This window comes from Calliopsis andreniformis, chromosome 10, assembly GCF_051401765.1.
Source record: "Calliopsis andreniformis isolate RMS-2024a chromosome 10, iyCalAndr_principal, whole genome shotgun sequence".
Taxonomy (NCBI): Eukaryota; Metazoa; Arthropoda; class Insecta; order Hymenoptera; family Andrenidae; genus Calliopsis; species Calliopsis andreniformis.
This window is the reverse complement of record NC_135071.1, coordinates 13,180,418-13,198,251: the sequence shown is the minus strand read 5'-3', so window position 1 is coordinate 13,198,251 and position 17,834 is coordinate 13,180,418. Positions and strand designations below refer to the sequence as shown.

Here is a 17,834-nt window from a genome sequence, read left to right as displayed (position 1 = left end):
TTCGCGCGGAAAGGGTAAGAGCCTTCGATCGTCGAAATTTTTGCGCGCCGACACGGCTGGGCACAGCCTCGAAGCTCGTTCGCGTCTCGACGCCGCTGGAATATAACTTTTTACGCGGAATTGTTTATTTCCATGCGCCGCTGTTTTTTATTACCCGTGGCTATAATCGAGGGAGAATGATCGCTCGACGGGATGCAGAATGGCATAAAAGGTGCAGAATATCTGAACGATAAATGGTCCCTGTAATGAAAACCGTGGGAGTAGTGAAGCAGTTGCAGTGATTGGTTTCGAAGTATTTTTCTAGCAGTTGTGTAATTTTTATGGAGATTGATGATGTCTGGGGAATTTTGATGCAATTATAGGCGATTCGTTTTATCACTGTTTCCTCTGCTTTTGAAGGTGTTGGAAAACTTTGATGAACTGAGATATAATCATGTAGGATCTTTGTCGTAGGACCTTGCTGGGATGAAACTTAAAGTATAACTTAATATTGTCTACTTTGTAGGAAATAAAAATATTAACCATTAATAGGGTGTTTTACATAGACAACAATTTTGTTCCAGCATGCCCTAGAGATCACACAATTCACTAAATATATATAAAATACTAATTTTATACAACAGCACTATTCACAATCTCTGATGAAATTACATACATATATTTACCTCTGCCATTTTAATCAGTAATCAATCAGCGCAATTTAATGAGTTTTCCGAAGATGCTACAAAATTAATTTATAGAATTCATAAAAATTGTTATAGCACTAAATACATGTAGTATTCATTACTATAAACTCACTATTTATTTCACTTCACTCATCCAGAGACTATCACTTTAAATCATTCTATGACACCTTTGATAAAACCACCTGAGCTACTAGCTAGTATACGAGCTGTTCCAAGAACGTATTTCTCACTGCAAACTTGTAAGAGACATAAGCCCACAACGTGGAAAATTCCTTAAGGTTAGGAAACTGTTAATCCCAATTTTTAATCGACAACTTCTGTGAACTCATGCAGCCTCTTTTCAGTGTTTCTTTTTTTCATTCAAACTTTTGATTCGTTGATTTCTGATATTCAAGTAGTTATGGAAATGCCAATCGATCGAGGATATTTTGTCCACGAAGTTTCAAGATGCTTGACCTCGTTATCGGTCGTCTGACTAGTATCGAACGTAAATTTGATGCTTGTTTGAACGCAACGACAACCGAACGCAGCTAAAGTGCTTGCATCATTCGGGTCAGGCTTTATCCGTATTTACAGCGACGCATACGGGTGGCCACGTACCATTGCAAAACAAAAGCGGAATTTTTTTCGAAAACACCATGTCGACGAGGGGAAAACTGTCGCCTTGGGAATATCAGTTCGTTCGTGACTCCAGCTGGTTGTTCATTGTATTCAGTGTCGTTGAAACATGTGCTCGCTAAGGATTGTCGGATTCCATCAAGTACTCGCTTCGCAATCGGTGAAGATGATCGAGGTGTCGTTTTGAAGAAAAGTCAAGGTAACCAGTGGGTACTTTCGAACCAATAACTGTTTCTTCATCGCGAGCGATATGTAGCTTCCAAATTCAGAAATTTTCAGATCGCTAGTTTTTCGAATATTAAAAATACAAATTTCTAATTCCGCGAAATTTTTAATTTTATGCATTCAAAGTTTCAAATATACAAAGTTCTTTCATTTTTAAATATTCAGGTGTTTGGGCATTCAAAGTCCTCAAATTTTCAAGTATTCAGTATCCTTAAGTATTCGAGTACTCAAGCATTCAGTGTCCTCAAAGTATTTGAGTACTCAGGTGTTTAATTACTCAAGTAATTGAGAAATCAAGGAATCGAGTATTAGGGCATTCGAATACTCAAGTAATCGAGTGTTAAGGCCTTTGGATACTCAAGTAATCGAGTACTCAGACACTAGAGTACTCAAGCAATCGAGTACTCTAGTGTTCGAGTACCTTAGTGTTCGAATATTCTAGTATTCAAGTATTCTTATAGCCAAATATTCGAAGATTCAAATATTCGAGTACTCAAGTACTCAAACATTCTTTTTTTTTTTTAATTATAACTTTTTCCACGTTAACCCTGTTGAGGGCTTCAACACTTTTCATATTAGGTGTTTGTCATTTCTCTTTTTATTTATGGGTGCTTATTATTATGTGTACATTTCTCGTTTTACATATCTTTTATCAGCATTCAAGACTGTAAAACGGAGCGTGGTTAATGAGGCATTGTGCGAATTGTAGATCTATAATCCTCAAACACTCTAGTAGTAAACTAGTCAAGTACGAAAATACTCAAATCCTCAATTTTCAATCTCCAAAGTTCTTCCATGCATGTACACACTCACCATTTTTCTGCTTCTCATTTTCAACTCCTGAAGCTCTCTTCAGCCCCTGAGAGGCCAATCCAAGTGACTTCATCTTAGTCAGACAAATAAGGGTTAAAATATTCCCTTCTTAGGACACTTTGTCATCGTCCAAGTCCAGGCAAGGCAGAACCGCCTTCTCTTCAGCGGGGTTAAAAAAATCGCGGCGCTAGGAAACTCAGGGAGACTTTGAACAGCAGCCAAAGCCATTTACAGAACCTTGACCTCATCACGGTGCAAGTTCGCACTCTAATTAATTTCAAGTCCCCGCACGCTCGCGGTACCTATGTTTATTCTCCGGGTGATGATGTCTCGTTACGCCGTTTCCATGCGTAACGACGACCTAAGCTCGCGAGGAATCGCTCCCAAGCCGTTATTAGCGCCAGCTGGTTTCCCCAAGCAACGGCCAATTGCGATTAGCTTCTCTTACCGCATTCCCAGAACGTAATTTAAACGACACTTTTATACGTATTCTTGGAACGAAAGAAGCCTTGCTCGTCGAAGATAGCGAACCTGCCCCGCTGATAATCGCCAGGACTTGTGCTTTATCAGCGTGAACTCGGCGCGAGAGTTGTTCTCGTAACGAGCTTGACATTTCTTGGGATTGCAGCATTTACGCGATGTAGGGTCGTGACTTGTTATCAGGGACGAGATTGTAGAGCGAGGAACCATTAGCCAGGGCATTGTTTGTCATTGTTGAGTTATTGTTTTGTCGACGATGTTGAGGTCTAGTGAGAGGAGTGCAGTGGTTGGAATAGTAGATACAGCATTAAGTGTGTAACGAGAGAAGTGCTCTGTTGCGTTCTTGTTTTCGATTTTGATGAGACTGGAGGTCTCTCTTATGCACTGAACTCGTGAGTTTATAGGCAATAACGTTGTATGATCACTAGAACTCGATTTCAAAACAGAGATATTTAACTCTTTGCAATTGGTACCTTTCGAATCTCAGTCCATTGCTTAATTCTCTGTGGGTCCACAGTTCAGTAAACTCGTGGCAAGCTTGCAGCGAGAATACGCAGTTGAGATGAACTCACGGTCTATCTTAAGTTACTTTCATGTTACTAAAAAGGTCAGAAATATGGGAATACAGTCGGACAGGAAAGCAAGATTCTTTTATTTTAAATACTGTAGGACGTCGATTATTAGAATTAATACTAACTTCAAAATTTAAGGTCAATTTTTTTTTAAATTTTTGATAAAGTAGTATTAGGTGATATTTTGGGATTTAGTTGAGGTCTTTGCATAGTTTCATCAAAATGCCCAAAATTCTAAGTGACAAAGATCGATGAAAATCCAGTTCAGATCATCGACGCCCTACTGTAATTCCAGAACCCAGTAAACTAAACTTGCAACGAAGCTATAGCTCATAACTAGACTATAGATTTGTATGCATTCATGGCAGATTTCAATGTGAAAAAACGTACAGAATCCAAACAATACACAAAACACTACAAAATATGTAAAGTTAGATACACACATTGTGTTGTATCTGGAGAAAGAAACACATCTCTAATTAGGTAGCACTTCTGTAACCCTACTCCTGAAAATAGGAATTTGCATAAACGTTCACAGTCTACCAATAATACGAGAGTCCTATAAACCAAGGCTCAGTCAACACCTAGCCATACAGAAATCTTGAAAAACAAATCTGAAATAGTTCCAAAGGGAGAGAGCAAACAAGTCCCGAAAAGCAAAAAGAAAATGACTCCATATCGTCACCTCAGACATGTCCCGATTCGCCAACACTGAAGTCGCTGCCGATTTTCAGGATTCACGCCAACCTTGGATAACTCTTCTCTTCAGATCGAAAATCGAAAGCGCTCGGTTACGTCAAGCATTCCTTTTATCGTGGCTCTTTTTGTACCCTTTCGACTGGTCGTCGTTAGTTTCCTTTAAAAGCGGAATAGAGTGGACGAATGAGAAACAGGATTATCGCGCGATGGGCATCGCGTTACGAAATCGGTATTATCGAGGCGTTCGCCCTTCGAAATCGCTAGGCGCGTGTCTCCTCTGTTTGTTTGCACGAAGAGGAGAAATAGTACAACGAGATTCGCGGTTAAAGAAGAGTTGAAGGTCGTTGGAAACTGGTTAGGGTGGGCATTCTGCTCGTGGTACATTACACCTTCGGTGGCCGAATCGTATTCAAGTAAGTCAGGGTCACATGAACCGTGTTTCTGTGTTACTAATATAAAAGTGGGAATGCCATCGCGCCGTGTGCCTTCGACAGCGAGGATTTTAATTGCGCGTAAGGTGAAATACATTTTATGGGCTTCTTAAGAAGATGATGGTTCCTTCTTCGGAGTAAATTGACAGATTGATGTTAAATTCTGTGGCGTTGATTTTTGTACAGATGCTTCGTTATGGGTTGATGCGACTGTAGAGTCATACTTAAGGTACTGAGACACAAAATTATAGAAATATAAAATTTCACTCATTATGGTCTTTTTTTTTTTAAGTGAATTTACGTAATTGAACTCTGCTTTTTGGTGCTATCGCTGTGAAGAAGATCTCAAGGACTAGTTTAATTTTTTTTCGTTACTGTTTCTCCTTTCTGATTTACATTTTACAGTGTTTTGAAAATTGATAAAATTGAAGTATTTTATAAAACTAGAGTACGCCAATTTTTGTGAGTCACAGACTCTTTTTTTGTGGATCTTTTTTATTTAGTGGGCGTCTATATGTAAAGTCGTTTTGATATATTTATAATTGTTGCAAATTGAAATAGTGTTCTGGAAATTTAGTTTCTTTAGAATTGGACAAATATATTTTTAGCTAATTGTTAATTTTGATTATTCATTAAAATGAAGTGACAGGTATCCTCAATATTCCAAATAGATTATATTCAAATAGAAAGTCAAATATTCATTCAATTTTTAAGCAAATAATGTTATACCATTTCCTCGATAAGAACTTGCGGTCTTTACTATTTCTTGGAATTAATGTCCCATTTTCTCTCACTTTCACTTTTGAGAAGGTAAACACGAGCTGTTTATGTATTTATTTACTTCACAATTAGTGATACAACACTCAATAAACTCCTTGCTAGTAGCAAACCACGAGACTAGAGAAAAACTACTGTACTTAAATAAATTTTGTCGTACAATTGCATGTACGTTATTTACTATCGCCCAACATAATTTAATGTCTGAACAATTTTGTTTATATACTATCTGATAATCTTAGCTTACTTTAAGAATTATCATTAAGAATAATCAAAATGGGAAACTATATTATTGAACAGTAAATATAGAAAAGTAAAATTTTCGTATGGAACTTTTTTTCGACTATTAAGTCAACCTAGAAGTTGTATCCACGTGTATTATGGAACAGCCTGTATACTCTCGATTTGGTCTCGGTTAGGTGCTTCAGCATTACAGTATATTATTGTACATTATGTAATCGTATGCAAAATTTCTCCTGAGGTCAGCGATATTTTCCAATTCGGTAAGAATTCCGCGTGCAATCACTGCATCACCGATGCAAATCGCCACGATTTCAATTCAGTATCTTCGATTGCTCATAATTGAGTGACTGGACACGTGAAATGTTATGTGCTATGCCACTGTAATATGAAATTTATGTTAAGCTCGAGATTCCTGTGTTTCTTTCTTTTTTGACAGTCAACATTTCTTACATTTCGCTAATTAATTTTGTAATCGTAAAAACACCTCATATTGAGGAGAAAAACCAGTTAAATCGTCATTTGGAAATACCTTGTGCAAAAAATCAATTTGTCGCAAAAATTGAACAATTACCTTCCCAGGAAAACTGTGAACGACATGAGTCACGTCTACATATTTCCATGGACAAAATAATTTAATAATTTTCTATCATCATTTCTGTACACATAGATACTTCTATTTATAAACGAGGAGTAACCCATGTAATTGATCAATTCTGTAAAGCAAATATTGCTCAATAATTGCAAAATCTGAACTCTTCAGAATCTTTTAGATCTTCAATTTTTATCATTTTCAGTGGGTAGACTTTTTAGTAGCAACGAGCTTCCACAGTGCAAAACTTACGTCTCTGCGATTCATTCATGTTCTGGCAACTCGTTTCTCCTGCCAAATGCGAGAATGAGAGAAACTATGGGAACAATGCCAAGAAGTGGTGGAGGATAACGATGAGTTAATAGCGTAACATTGCATAACATAATTGCATCTCGCACACTGTACACAAACTCTCGCTCTTTCCTGTGTTCAATTTGTGGCCTTATAGGATTTATTCGTTATAAGCTTGGCACTGGTTACTGACAGCGAACATGTTTCTTAACATGAGATTTGTGTAATTTAATTTGTATAAGATAGAGAATTAAATCTTGTGTAAAATGTTTTCATATATTGTAGAACACTTTTTTTTAACATTACTTCCGATATTTCTGCTTTAGATGAGAATTCTCAGATGAAAATTATCTGGTGATATAGTAGCTATTACTATATAGAACTTGTCCCATTTAAACGATCCCCTTGGAACATCTACAATACTAGTAATATTTACAATATTTTAAATAAGAATTAAGTTCAAGGTTTCAAGGGTGCTTCAAGAGTCAATCAGAATTAAATGCTTTCAAGTGAATACGTAGGAGACATATGAAGATTAATTCCATTTTTTTAAATGGGACCATGTATTGTTTAATGTATCGATTAATGAACTTGTCATTCCCACTTAAAAAATATTAAACTATTTCCGCCAAAAAATATTATTTCTTAACAGAGAAATCACTAAAAAAGGTACAAGAGCTAAAACAATTATGAAGATTAAGAAAAACGTAACATGTCCACTCTCGCTTTGCTCTGTACTCAATTCTGTATTTACTATCTTTTTTCGTATTGTACGCCAATGAGGTATATCTCGTGAATAAATAGTTAAATAAATAACTGAACAAATAAATGAACAAACAACAAATTTACACAGTTCAAGAAACGAAGGACCCAACAAAGCCGCGAAATTTATATCTCCAATTTTTGTAGAAAATTTTCCCTGAGACGTAGTGTCTCAACAGAAAACAAATCTCGAAGATTTCTTCTCGTATCGCGTTTCCTCGAAGAACAAATCAAAAACCGCCGTATCGCGCGCACGCTTGGTACGGTGTTACTCTTGTTATGCAACCGAAAGATTGCTGCCTTTTCGTTCAGCTTTTCCGTCTTCTGTGAGATACGGAGGAACAAACGGAAAGACCAAGTGCGTTTGAACGGAAACGCGAGTAAGGACGCTTTACAGTTACTGTTCATTGTAAGCTCGTAACCTTTTCCAAGGAAAAAACATTTATTTTATTCTATTAATCTATTTCTATTTTTACTTATTTTATTTTATTCTATTTTATTTTTATTTTCGTGGTGGCTATCTTTATCATCTAGACACTTTTAGGCGTACCTAGATATCCTGAATAGAAATCTAGACACCTGTAGATCTTACTTAAAAACTTTCTTAACTAGAAAACTTGAAATATTATAGAGACCATAGAAAACGTTCCTTTTTTGAAACTGTTTAGATACTCGTATTTCTAAAATGCAATTGATGCAATAAAAATCAGATTATGGAGTATATGCGATAAAAGTGGCACAACTCAAAAAGATTAGAAAAGTGTACCAAAATATACCTTACCTACATCAGACTGCTTTATGGTCGTAATTAGTAAACCACGTTTCCTGGGTTGTGTCACTTTTATCGCACACGAGCGATATATTCGTTCGCGCGAAAGTTCGTCAACTATCCTGCTTTTTGTCGATCCTCGCTCGAGCAACCTTCCACGCGATCCCTCGATCTTGACGAACGATCGCGCTGAGACCAAGGTCCGCTTATTCTTCCGCTGTATGCATTATCCTGCGATCTCTGCGATTTAATCGTCGCAAAATACACGCATACGTGTTTTTGACGATGTTTGCGGTGGCTTCCACATGTTTCTTCCTTTTCCTTCTCTCGAACGAGGAAACACTTTTCCCGGGGGCATTACGGTAATTAAATGGCTTCAAAGTATGGCGTTTACGATGATTAAGCGGTGTAAGACACTCGTGATTATCCAGGCGTTCTTTTTTTTTTTTTTTTCTTGAGAGAGATATGGTTTTAGATCGAGGATACGCTGTCGTGAATCCTTGTGCCATTATGAACTCGGGATTGCCTTCGGGTGCATTGTTTACACGGGATTGCGTGGATTCTTTGGAGGAAAACAGTCTCTGTTTGTGTTTTATGTTGAAATTTATACGAACTTTTTTGTCGTCGTTTTTATAATTATAGCGATTCATTCATTCTGAGAATCAAACTCTCGTATTTCTTCTTTTTTTTTTTCTTAAGCAAGCCAGCGTGTTTAGTACTGTCTTGTGTTAGATCCAAAAGGTGTAGGATAAGTATTAACACAGTCCTAAAATCGAAATTTTTTAGGAGAGGAAATATGAAAACTTTTGAGACACTAAAAATTAGATGTTTTCGTGTCTTTCTTAGTGAAAGTGTTTTTAAAACGCTGGTTTGATGACTACATTCAGTGTTTACTGAAAGTAAAATATAAGGTTCTAATTTGCTTGCACAATAAATTGTTGAATCAAAAAATCACGTATCTGTGTCGATTATCTAATATGAATTGTGTAACAACACTTCGGTATATATGAACATTTTATTATACTAAATTTTAGAGTAATGAAAGCGGGAATTGCGTGGGTTATTCCTCTGTTTGAACTAGACTTTATTGGTTTTTCCAATTCACCCGATTTCTCAGATTTTACAATAAGTCGCCATTTAGTCACTCTAGTGAGTTAGTCTTTTCATTCACGACTTGCTATCTTCAAATTACTTATGGAAGCAGTAGAGTAATGGTCATAATTTTATTTCTAAATTCTTTCGACTATATTGATTTTCCCCTGTACCTTCTAATTTATCGAGAGAATTGTTCCTAGAAAGGTTTATGCATCTTGAAAATCAGCTATACAATCATAACGCGTAGATCTATACAAACAACAAGCTTATATAAAGTTTTCAATAATAGGTGTTAGAAATTTTAAGGAGATACTCTACATGAAAAAATAAAATGAAAGTGAAGAGTGACGAAATTCCATTTAAAGCTTCATTTCTGAGTTATTAATTATGAAAAATGGGGCTACACAAAATGCTCGAGACTTGGAATTTATTCTACTCGCAGGTCAAACGTAGCAATATCAGTAGAATGAGTTCTCAAGTCAGACAGACTTGATATTAGTTTTCGACGTTTTTTCTACAATTAAATCAACATTCTTAATTTTCCTCTTATTTTAATAGAAGTATTACAGAATCACTTTCTAAACTTTCCGACACTTGTCAAATATAATACCATACCTTGTACAGAATACCACTTGAAGAAGCATAACCTAGAAATCTCATTATAACCCGAAGCCTTATAAAAAGATCTGTTGGTAAATACCTTGTATAGAATCTAGAATAACAGTCCAAGAAGCATCACCCAAAAGTCTCACACAGAGAATCTGCTCACTAACCAACCATCCACACACATCCACACACGAAATTCGAGACAACGAAAGTTCACAGAACCTTCCTCCACCTCCAAAGCTGTAAGAGAGATTCGGCTCCTAGAAGTTTCTAGCCTCTGCTTCTACGCGCCTAGGACAGGTTTCGGTACGTCTCGTTAATGAAACGTCCGTCATTAAATATTCCACGATCGGGTGAAATTAGCCTCTCGGGATATTTCATGGCTCGCTCGTAAACAGATGGTGGCTTCGAGCGTGTTGCGCGCTCGCGCTCGCCACGGAAGAAAGTAGTTTTGCGGAACGCTGCCAATGAAATCAAGATTCTTAGCAAGGGGGGGACGATGGGGCAGGGTGGGGGGTGAGCAGGGTGGTGCCGAAGGAGGTGAAGGTATTGCGAGCGCCGGTTAATTGCGATGCACGCCGCGCGACACGTGTCACGGCATTGTGCGGCCGGTCACGCATTCTCATCGATTACATCGACGACAAACGAATTTACAAGCGCAACTGGAACGTGCTGCGCGAACACCTTCAATAACGCCCCTCTGAAAAAAGAAAGGATTCGCTTTTAAGACGCGATCCGTGACGAGGTCTTCGCGCGCAGGCTCATACCAATGAACGGCCCGTTATAAATTGCTGTTTCCAGAAATACTGCCTGTCCACGGCGTCTGGCTCGAGCCTGCACACGCAACGCTTGGAGACGCTCTGTGGAATTCTTTGGGAGATTATCGATGGGATGTACGGTAATCTTGTCACTTTGTGCTGGGTGGCTGGGGACGTTTGATGTCCATCTGCTTGGAGGTTTCTGGGAACTCAGTATTGGTACGATATCCTTGTAGTTCCACACTGAGCAGAGAGTTAAATACTACTATTGGGATAGTGATCTTGTAACTTTGTGCTGGGTGGCTGGGACGTTTGATGTCCATTTATTTGTAGGTCTCTGAGAACTCAGTATTGGTACAATATACTTGTAGTTCCACACTGAGCAGAGAGTTAAATACTACTATTGGGATAGTGATCTTGTAACTTTGTGCTGGGTGGTTGGGGATGTTTGATGTCCATCTGCTTATAGGTCTCTGGGAACTCAATATTGGAACGATATACTTGTAGTTCCACACTGAGCAGAGAGTTAAATACTACTATTGGGATAGTAATCTTGTAACTTTGTGCTGGGTGGCTGGGGATGTTTGATTTCCATCTGCTTGGAGGTCTCTGGGAACTTAGTATTGGAACGATATACTTGTAGTTCCAGACTGAGCAGAGAGTTAAATACTACTATTGGGCTAGGACTATAGTACATATCTATAAGGAGATTGTCGATCTGTGGGATATACGGTAATCTTGTCACTGCTGGGTGGCTAGGGACGTTTGATGACCATCTGTTTGGAGATCCTTGGGGATACCTCAGTATTGCTATACTTGTATTCTCACGTTGAGTAGACACTTAGTTCTGAATAAAAACTACTATTGAACTAGGACTATACTACATATCTGTGGCTCTAAAGCAAAACGACGTATACTATATTTTCAAAAAAATTTGAGTAGAGGTCTTAGATTAAGGTGTTCATTTAGATTGCGATCTAGAACACAGAATTTGTATTCGTAAAGAAAAGAAAGGGTGTAAGAAGAATTTTTACCATTTAAAAATGAAGAGAGAGAGAGAGAGAGAGAGAGACATGGAAAATGTCGTCTTTTTTAACTTTCGCGCAAGAAACAAACAAGAACTGCAATATTTTCATGGCGGCACAGTCTTAGAGCCCCAAACCGTAGGACCATTCTATATATAGTAAATCAACGTACACTGTAATGTGCACAAGATCAGAAAGAGTTAAATTTACAGTACACGTTTAAGTTAAGTACACGAACTAACGCTCAACTAATCGTTTCCAGGTAGCAGCCACATAGAATGGTAACTGCACCACACGACGGTACCAGAAGCGTCGGTGGCGGTGGCGGCGGCGACGGTGGAGGCGGTGGTGGTGGTGAGGAAACCGTTTACACGGTGACTGTCAGCGGGGTCGGTTACAGAAACGAGGGGTACAAAGATGACGGCACCGACGGTATACCTCCCGAGCCACAGAAGCCACCGCAGCTGTCGTCAACCGATGACGACACCCAGTCCAGAAAGTTCAAGCTCTCGCGCGGCGAGAAATGGCGGATCTTAAAGAACATCGGCACCGTCTCCATAGCTTTTATGGTGCAGTTCACTGCGTTCCAAGGCACGGCGAATCTTCAGTCCTCCATAAACGCCAGCGACGGTTTGGGCACCGTGTCACTGTCGGCGATCTACGCGGCTTTGGTGCTGTCCTGCATCTTCGTACCCACCTTCGTCATCAAGAGGCTCACCGTCAAGTGGACGCTATGCGTGTCTATGTTGTGCTACGCCCCCTACATTGGCTCACAGTTCTACCCCAAATTCTACACCCTCGTACCAGCTGGAGTCCTTCTGGGGCTTGGTGCGGCGCCCATGTGGGCGGCGAAGGCCACCTACCTTACGCAAGTCGGTGGTGTCTATGCGAAGCTCACCGATCAACCTGTGGACGCCATTGTTGTCAGGTTCTTCGGGTTCTTCTTCCTGGCCTGGCAGACTGCTGAACTTTGGGGGAACCTCATCTCTTCTCTCGGTAAGTGTTAGATGTGTTCGTGGGGCTAAAGGGGGACTTTTCTTTGAGTATGTTAAGGTGGAGTTGTTTAGGGATAGCAATAGTATTTTTCTGGGACGAGTGATTTTGAGTTTGAAAATTCTCTAAAAGTTTCAAGTAATTAAAATAGATACAAATCTTTAATGTTTTTCATTCCGCAGATTTTCAAATTTTGTGTTCTGAAATATTCAAAGCTTTCAAATTTTCAAATATCGATTTAAAATACGGATGTTTAATTTTTCAAATTTTTGAATTTTGAATTTTCAAATATTTAAAGCTCCCAAATTTCTGTTTTTAAGTATTTTAAATGCATATCTTTAATATTTGGAATTTTTAAATTCTAAGGTTTTTAAACATTTAAAACTTGTCAATTTTCAAATTTTTTAAACAATCCATGATAAATTTCCAAAGAACAAAATTTTCAAATTTTAAAACAAAGACTTTAGTAAAATCTTAACTTATGAGCTCTCCTATACAAACAGAAGTTGAGAAGCGTTCTCTCTAATCGCACATAAAAAGTCATAGATTCCTTCCTACGAACAGAAATCAAATAACTAAGACCGAATACGAGGCTGTTACAAAGTGGGACAAGTTGATGGCTACATACTAACCTCCACGAGAAATCCTCATTAACATCCTCATTAACAAATACTACTTAGAATCATCCAAACAAGTTTACACTCTCAGATTTACCAAACAATCAAGCATCATAATACTCAAGGTCCTCCCATTCATCTTCTTCATCCTCCTCTCTAGAATCCACTTTCAATCCCCAGTACGAGAATTAGTCCTTCCACGAATTTTGGTCGATAAATTAATCCCGATACACGCGTTCGAGAATCCCCCAGAGGAGCATTTAAAATGCAAATGCCCAGACAGCATGGATCCTATCTCTAAACTCTCGGTGGCTGGGTCCTGAACCTAGATAGACTATTCTTAGAAGAGTCCCTGAATCTGTGTCAGTATCGCTTTCCCCCGTCGTAAATTCGGCACTAACAGCGAACATTGGTCCTTCAGAATTTACTATAGGTACAGAATATTCGGCAAGAGGTGTAAGAAACTTCTGTTTTGAAACTTTTTAGTAAGAAACTGAAATAAGATAAAAATAGAGAGTGACGAAATTTTGTTCGAGGTTTTATTTTCGAGTTATTAATTGAGAAAAAACTACGTGAAATTCGTCTGGCGAGACACGCTTATTCTACTGGCGGTGCGCACGAGTCACGTCAGACACAGCGGCAGCAGTGGAATAAGTCTCCAGGTCAGACGTATTTTAGGTGTATTTTGGGTGATTACAGTGACCGACTAGAGTGACTATTATAATTACCTTTAGTTACCAGTTATTTAAAATTTAAGGAAGAATGAAAGTGAAAGTATAATTAAAGTGTTTTAGCAACAAGAATTTTTTAATTTTTACAAATTGTCTATATTTTTCTAAAATATAAATGTTTCGATATTTTGTCATGCCTACCTAGAATAGTTGCTAGAATATTTATTCAATACTATTTGTTGTTAGCAATATACAGGATGTCTAAGCTGAGGCAGACTACTTAAATATCTCCTCTGTTTTTAATAACGCGAAAATCTAAAAAACTAAACAAAATGATCCTACAAAATAAATTTCTCTATAATATTCTTCCTTTGAAACAACAGTAAACGATAGATCGAAAACAGAAGCCATAGTAGAGTACATCTCAAAATATCAACAACAATAAAGAACAAATCGAAAACATTAAGCGATACGTCTTGAATCACCAATAGCAACAGAAAACAGAACAACTTCAGTAGTTACTCAGTAAACCAATTAGTAAAATAAATCTTATCCCTCATCTTACTAGTACTTCACCACAGTACCAATAAGACACTCGAGAAGCACACTGAGTTACAAAAATGAAGATCAGATAAAGGTTAACAAAAAGAATCCTCCCAAAGAAAAACCACTTCAAACAATCCCTCTGCAATCGCCAGAGGATTCCCCAGAAAAAGAAGCGAAACAAGCTTTCCACCACCTATTGTCTCAGCCTGTTTACCTATTCACCACCACCTATCGCGTCGATCACCAGACTCGCGAGAGCAACGTGGGGCAGCGTCTGAGACACTTCGTAAACAACCGTTGCGACAGCGCCGTAGCAGTAGGAAGGCGCGCGTGGTCAGACAGTCGGGCCAAACATTCGGTCCTTTCCCTGGGAGATCAGCAATAACCTCGGCGGGGCCCGACAGCACGCGTCGCAGCCGCGTTCCTCACGGACGCTTGTCGGGCCCCGAGCGGCTCGTCTGTCGACGCTGGCGGGAGACTCGGCCCGAGAGAGACGGGCTGGGCTAGGCCCAGAGGAGGAACGGAGACGGAGGAGGCGTCGCACGCGGCAAGAAACAAGATTTATCCGGTATAAACCCGCGACAGGCGGTTTCCGTACCACCTCGTACGCATTCCACGACACAGCGTGGTGGTAACGCCGCGTTTTAACCGTTTTCTGCCATTCAGATCGGTGCCGATCGACGCTCCCTTCGCTGAACCGGCGCCTCTTCCGTCAACCGGCGCTCGTCGAGAGGCCACGATGACCCCGAGTTGCTGTTCCTTCTCGCGTTTGCTGGAGTCACGGTTGCCAGATGGGCCCTACGCGTAGACGCTGGCAACGTCACTGGGTCGGCAGCGCGCGTAGGGTCCAGCTGGCAACCATGGCTGGAGCTGATCGGTTGTCGATTGCTCGGGGACACTTAACCCTGGAGTGGCACACTGAGGTCTTTCACGGTCCCAGGAGGACACTGTTACTGTACTGCAACATGGTTCCAAGTAGAATTCTTCTGTATGAGATTTGAATTCGATAACCTTCAACTTGTGTATTTGGAAGTATTTCAAGGAATTTTTGTACACATTAAAAATGTGGAAAAATTACAACAAACTTGAAAGATCCAGTGTGATATTCCAGGGTTTGTGTGCTGGATACGAGATCGATATGTGTATTGAGGAAGAGCTGAGAGATTTGGGAAAGTATTGATTCGGTCGTAGGGGACTGTCCCAGTAGTCGATCATGTCTGGCACCTGAACGCTAATGCTAATTTTGTTTCGTTTCAAGCTTGAATGCATTTATATGTAATAAAACTTGAATTCATATGTGTATAACTAAACTTGAATTCTAATGTATCTAATGAAAGGACACATAAAATAGTATATTGAGCTACTGGGGCGCGATTCAAGTGCCAGTAGGTGTATAAAAATACCTGAAAAGGTTGTCCACTTTCTGGGATATTTGACATCTTAAGCGTCCAGGTATTGAGACATTTACCTTAAATATGTCACTGTTGGAGGTACTATTCGTGTGCCATGAGAAGTCCCCTGGAAAGTATTAGAAGCCATGTTTGCCAGGAGATTTCTCATGAATTAAACAAGTGAGAGAAATGAAAGAGAAACGTATTTTGGCTATTTAAATTGCAAAGACAAGAACCACAGGTGTCTTAGAATACTAGAAAAATGTATTAATTTGTCTTCTATTACAAAAATGCTGCCGCGACAGTGTCGAGGGAAATTATTGCCAGTTCCTATCATCGACGCGGCAAACTACAATCAAAGTGGTGGAGATAGCGACGCACTTGTATCGAGAGCTGAAAAGTTTACTCGTATCGAGGCAGTACTGTATGTTGCTTTCGAAGGATCCCGATTGCCTTGAGGATACTTGTTGAATTATACTATGTAAAGACACCTTGTGTTGACATATCCTGTTCATTGCCATTTTTACACTCTGTTTAAACTAACTCCTGAGGTAATAATTCATTGTAACGGTAGGGTGTGTTCGACCTAGGCGCTTAATTGATTCGATGGAAGTGGATCTAAGTTCCTAAGCAAATAGAAATAAATGGCACTTAGAACCCTTCCTATTTGTAAACTTAGAATATTTTAACATTAGAACTATCAAACAGTCAAAATATCAAGTTGTTAAAAAAATACATGATTCACAGCCAAAAATGACAATTCATTATGAAAAATCAAAAAAAGGAAAGTTTACTATTATGGAAATCATAACTTCAATTGAAACATAAAATATATAATATATTCCTCTGATCGTCATAATTTGATTAATTTCATTACACATATATGTAAAGTATTTCTTGCATATAAACTCACAAACTTTATTCCAAGCAATATATTTCTATTATCAACCCACGTTCATCAATTCACTTTGGTCTCATCAAACATGTGGACAGTGCATTCATAAACAAATAGCAAACATAGCACCAACCTAATAACAAGGAAATATCATACCCTGGGAAAGCCCCAATAACGCGACATGTTCCTCATAGACCCAACCTTCTGAAACTCAAATAAACATAATCACGAGACCACAACTAACTCCATCAAAAAGGAAACGCGTCAGTACTGTATCATTAGATCCTCAGGTACTTTTTTCCCTTGCTGCGCCTCATCTTCGACGGTCTACTTTTAAACGGAATCGCTTGCTTTCGAAAGGAGTCACTTTTCCCGACGTCCTCTCGTATTCTCGTTCCTCCGCGCATCGACGCCAGAATTTCGCTGAAAACCGCTAGACCACGCGACAACATTCCACGGAGAAGTCGCCAAAACGCTTCTAATCACTGTCATCGTTGCGTCTCCGATGAGGCAGATTCGTGCAACAGATTCGTGCAACAGATTCGTGCAACAAAATGCACGTGGGCACGCGCACCCGCGTAACAGGTGGATATGTTATATTCAGTCGATAAGTAGGACTCGCGGACAATCGGAAACGACGGTGGGAGCAATTGTAAACACGCTATGATATTATCAGCGACGCTTCGGTGAAAGTCCCTGTCGTTCGCTGTTCGATGACCGCGTACACGTTTCGATTTGCCAATGGGAATTTCAGATTGTCGATACGATTCGTGTTTGGCGTTCGAAAAGTCCCTCTTCTGCTGTGGCGTTCCTCTATGGCGGAGCCTCGTTAGTTGCTCAAATCTGGAGCTCAGAGGCGAGCGAGTGACGAGGTCTTTGCAGCTACCGAGGCGATTGAGGCGTTTGTTGAGCGATTTTTTAGTCTGTTTGAGTTTTAGGCTATTTGGTTAGAGTGAGGAGGAAAACTGAACGCAAGGATAGAATTTTAATAGTAAATAAGGTGAATGTTCCAATAATTGGGTACTTAAGATACATGGCTTAATAAGTCCTAATATGTCCTAATAAGTAAGTAGATAGCCTAAAAATGCATGTCTCGATACTTGAATTGCATTCCAATAGTTGAATATTCTATGTTAACACTTTTCTTTTCTGTAGATATTATTTTCTATTAGGTAAATGCCTATATTAAAATATAAGCTTAAAATTGAATAGACTTAGCGTTAGTTAGGACCATATACCTAGCGTTTTCAGAGATTTGAGGAAGCTCCCATAATCCCTTCAG

The 17,834-nt window shown here is 39.2% G+C and overlaps 1 protein-coding gene across 1 annotated transcript in view; it reads left to right on the top strand.

Annotated features, from left to right (window-relative positions):
- Nucleotides 1–11,717: 11,717 nt before the first annotated feature.
- LOC143184677 (UNC93-like protein) overlaps nt 11,718–17,834 on the top strand; it is a 35,772-nt gene continuing 29,655 nt past the window's right edge. Inside the window, exon 1 of the mRNA XM_076387085.1 lies at nt 11,718–12,435. Within this exon, the coding sequence (XP_076243200.1) occupies nt 11,718–12,435 (718 nt within the window). The remainder of the gene's footprint in view (nt 12,436–17,834) is intronic.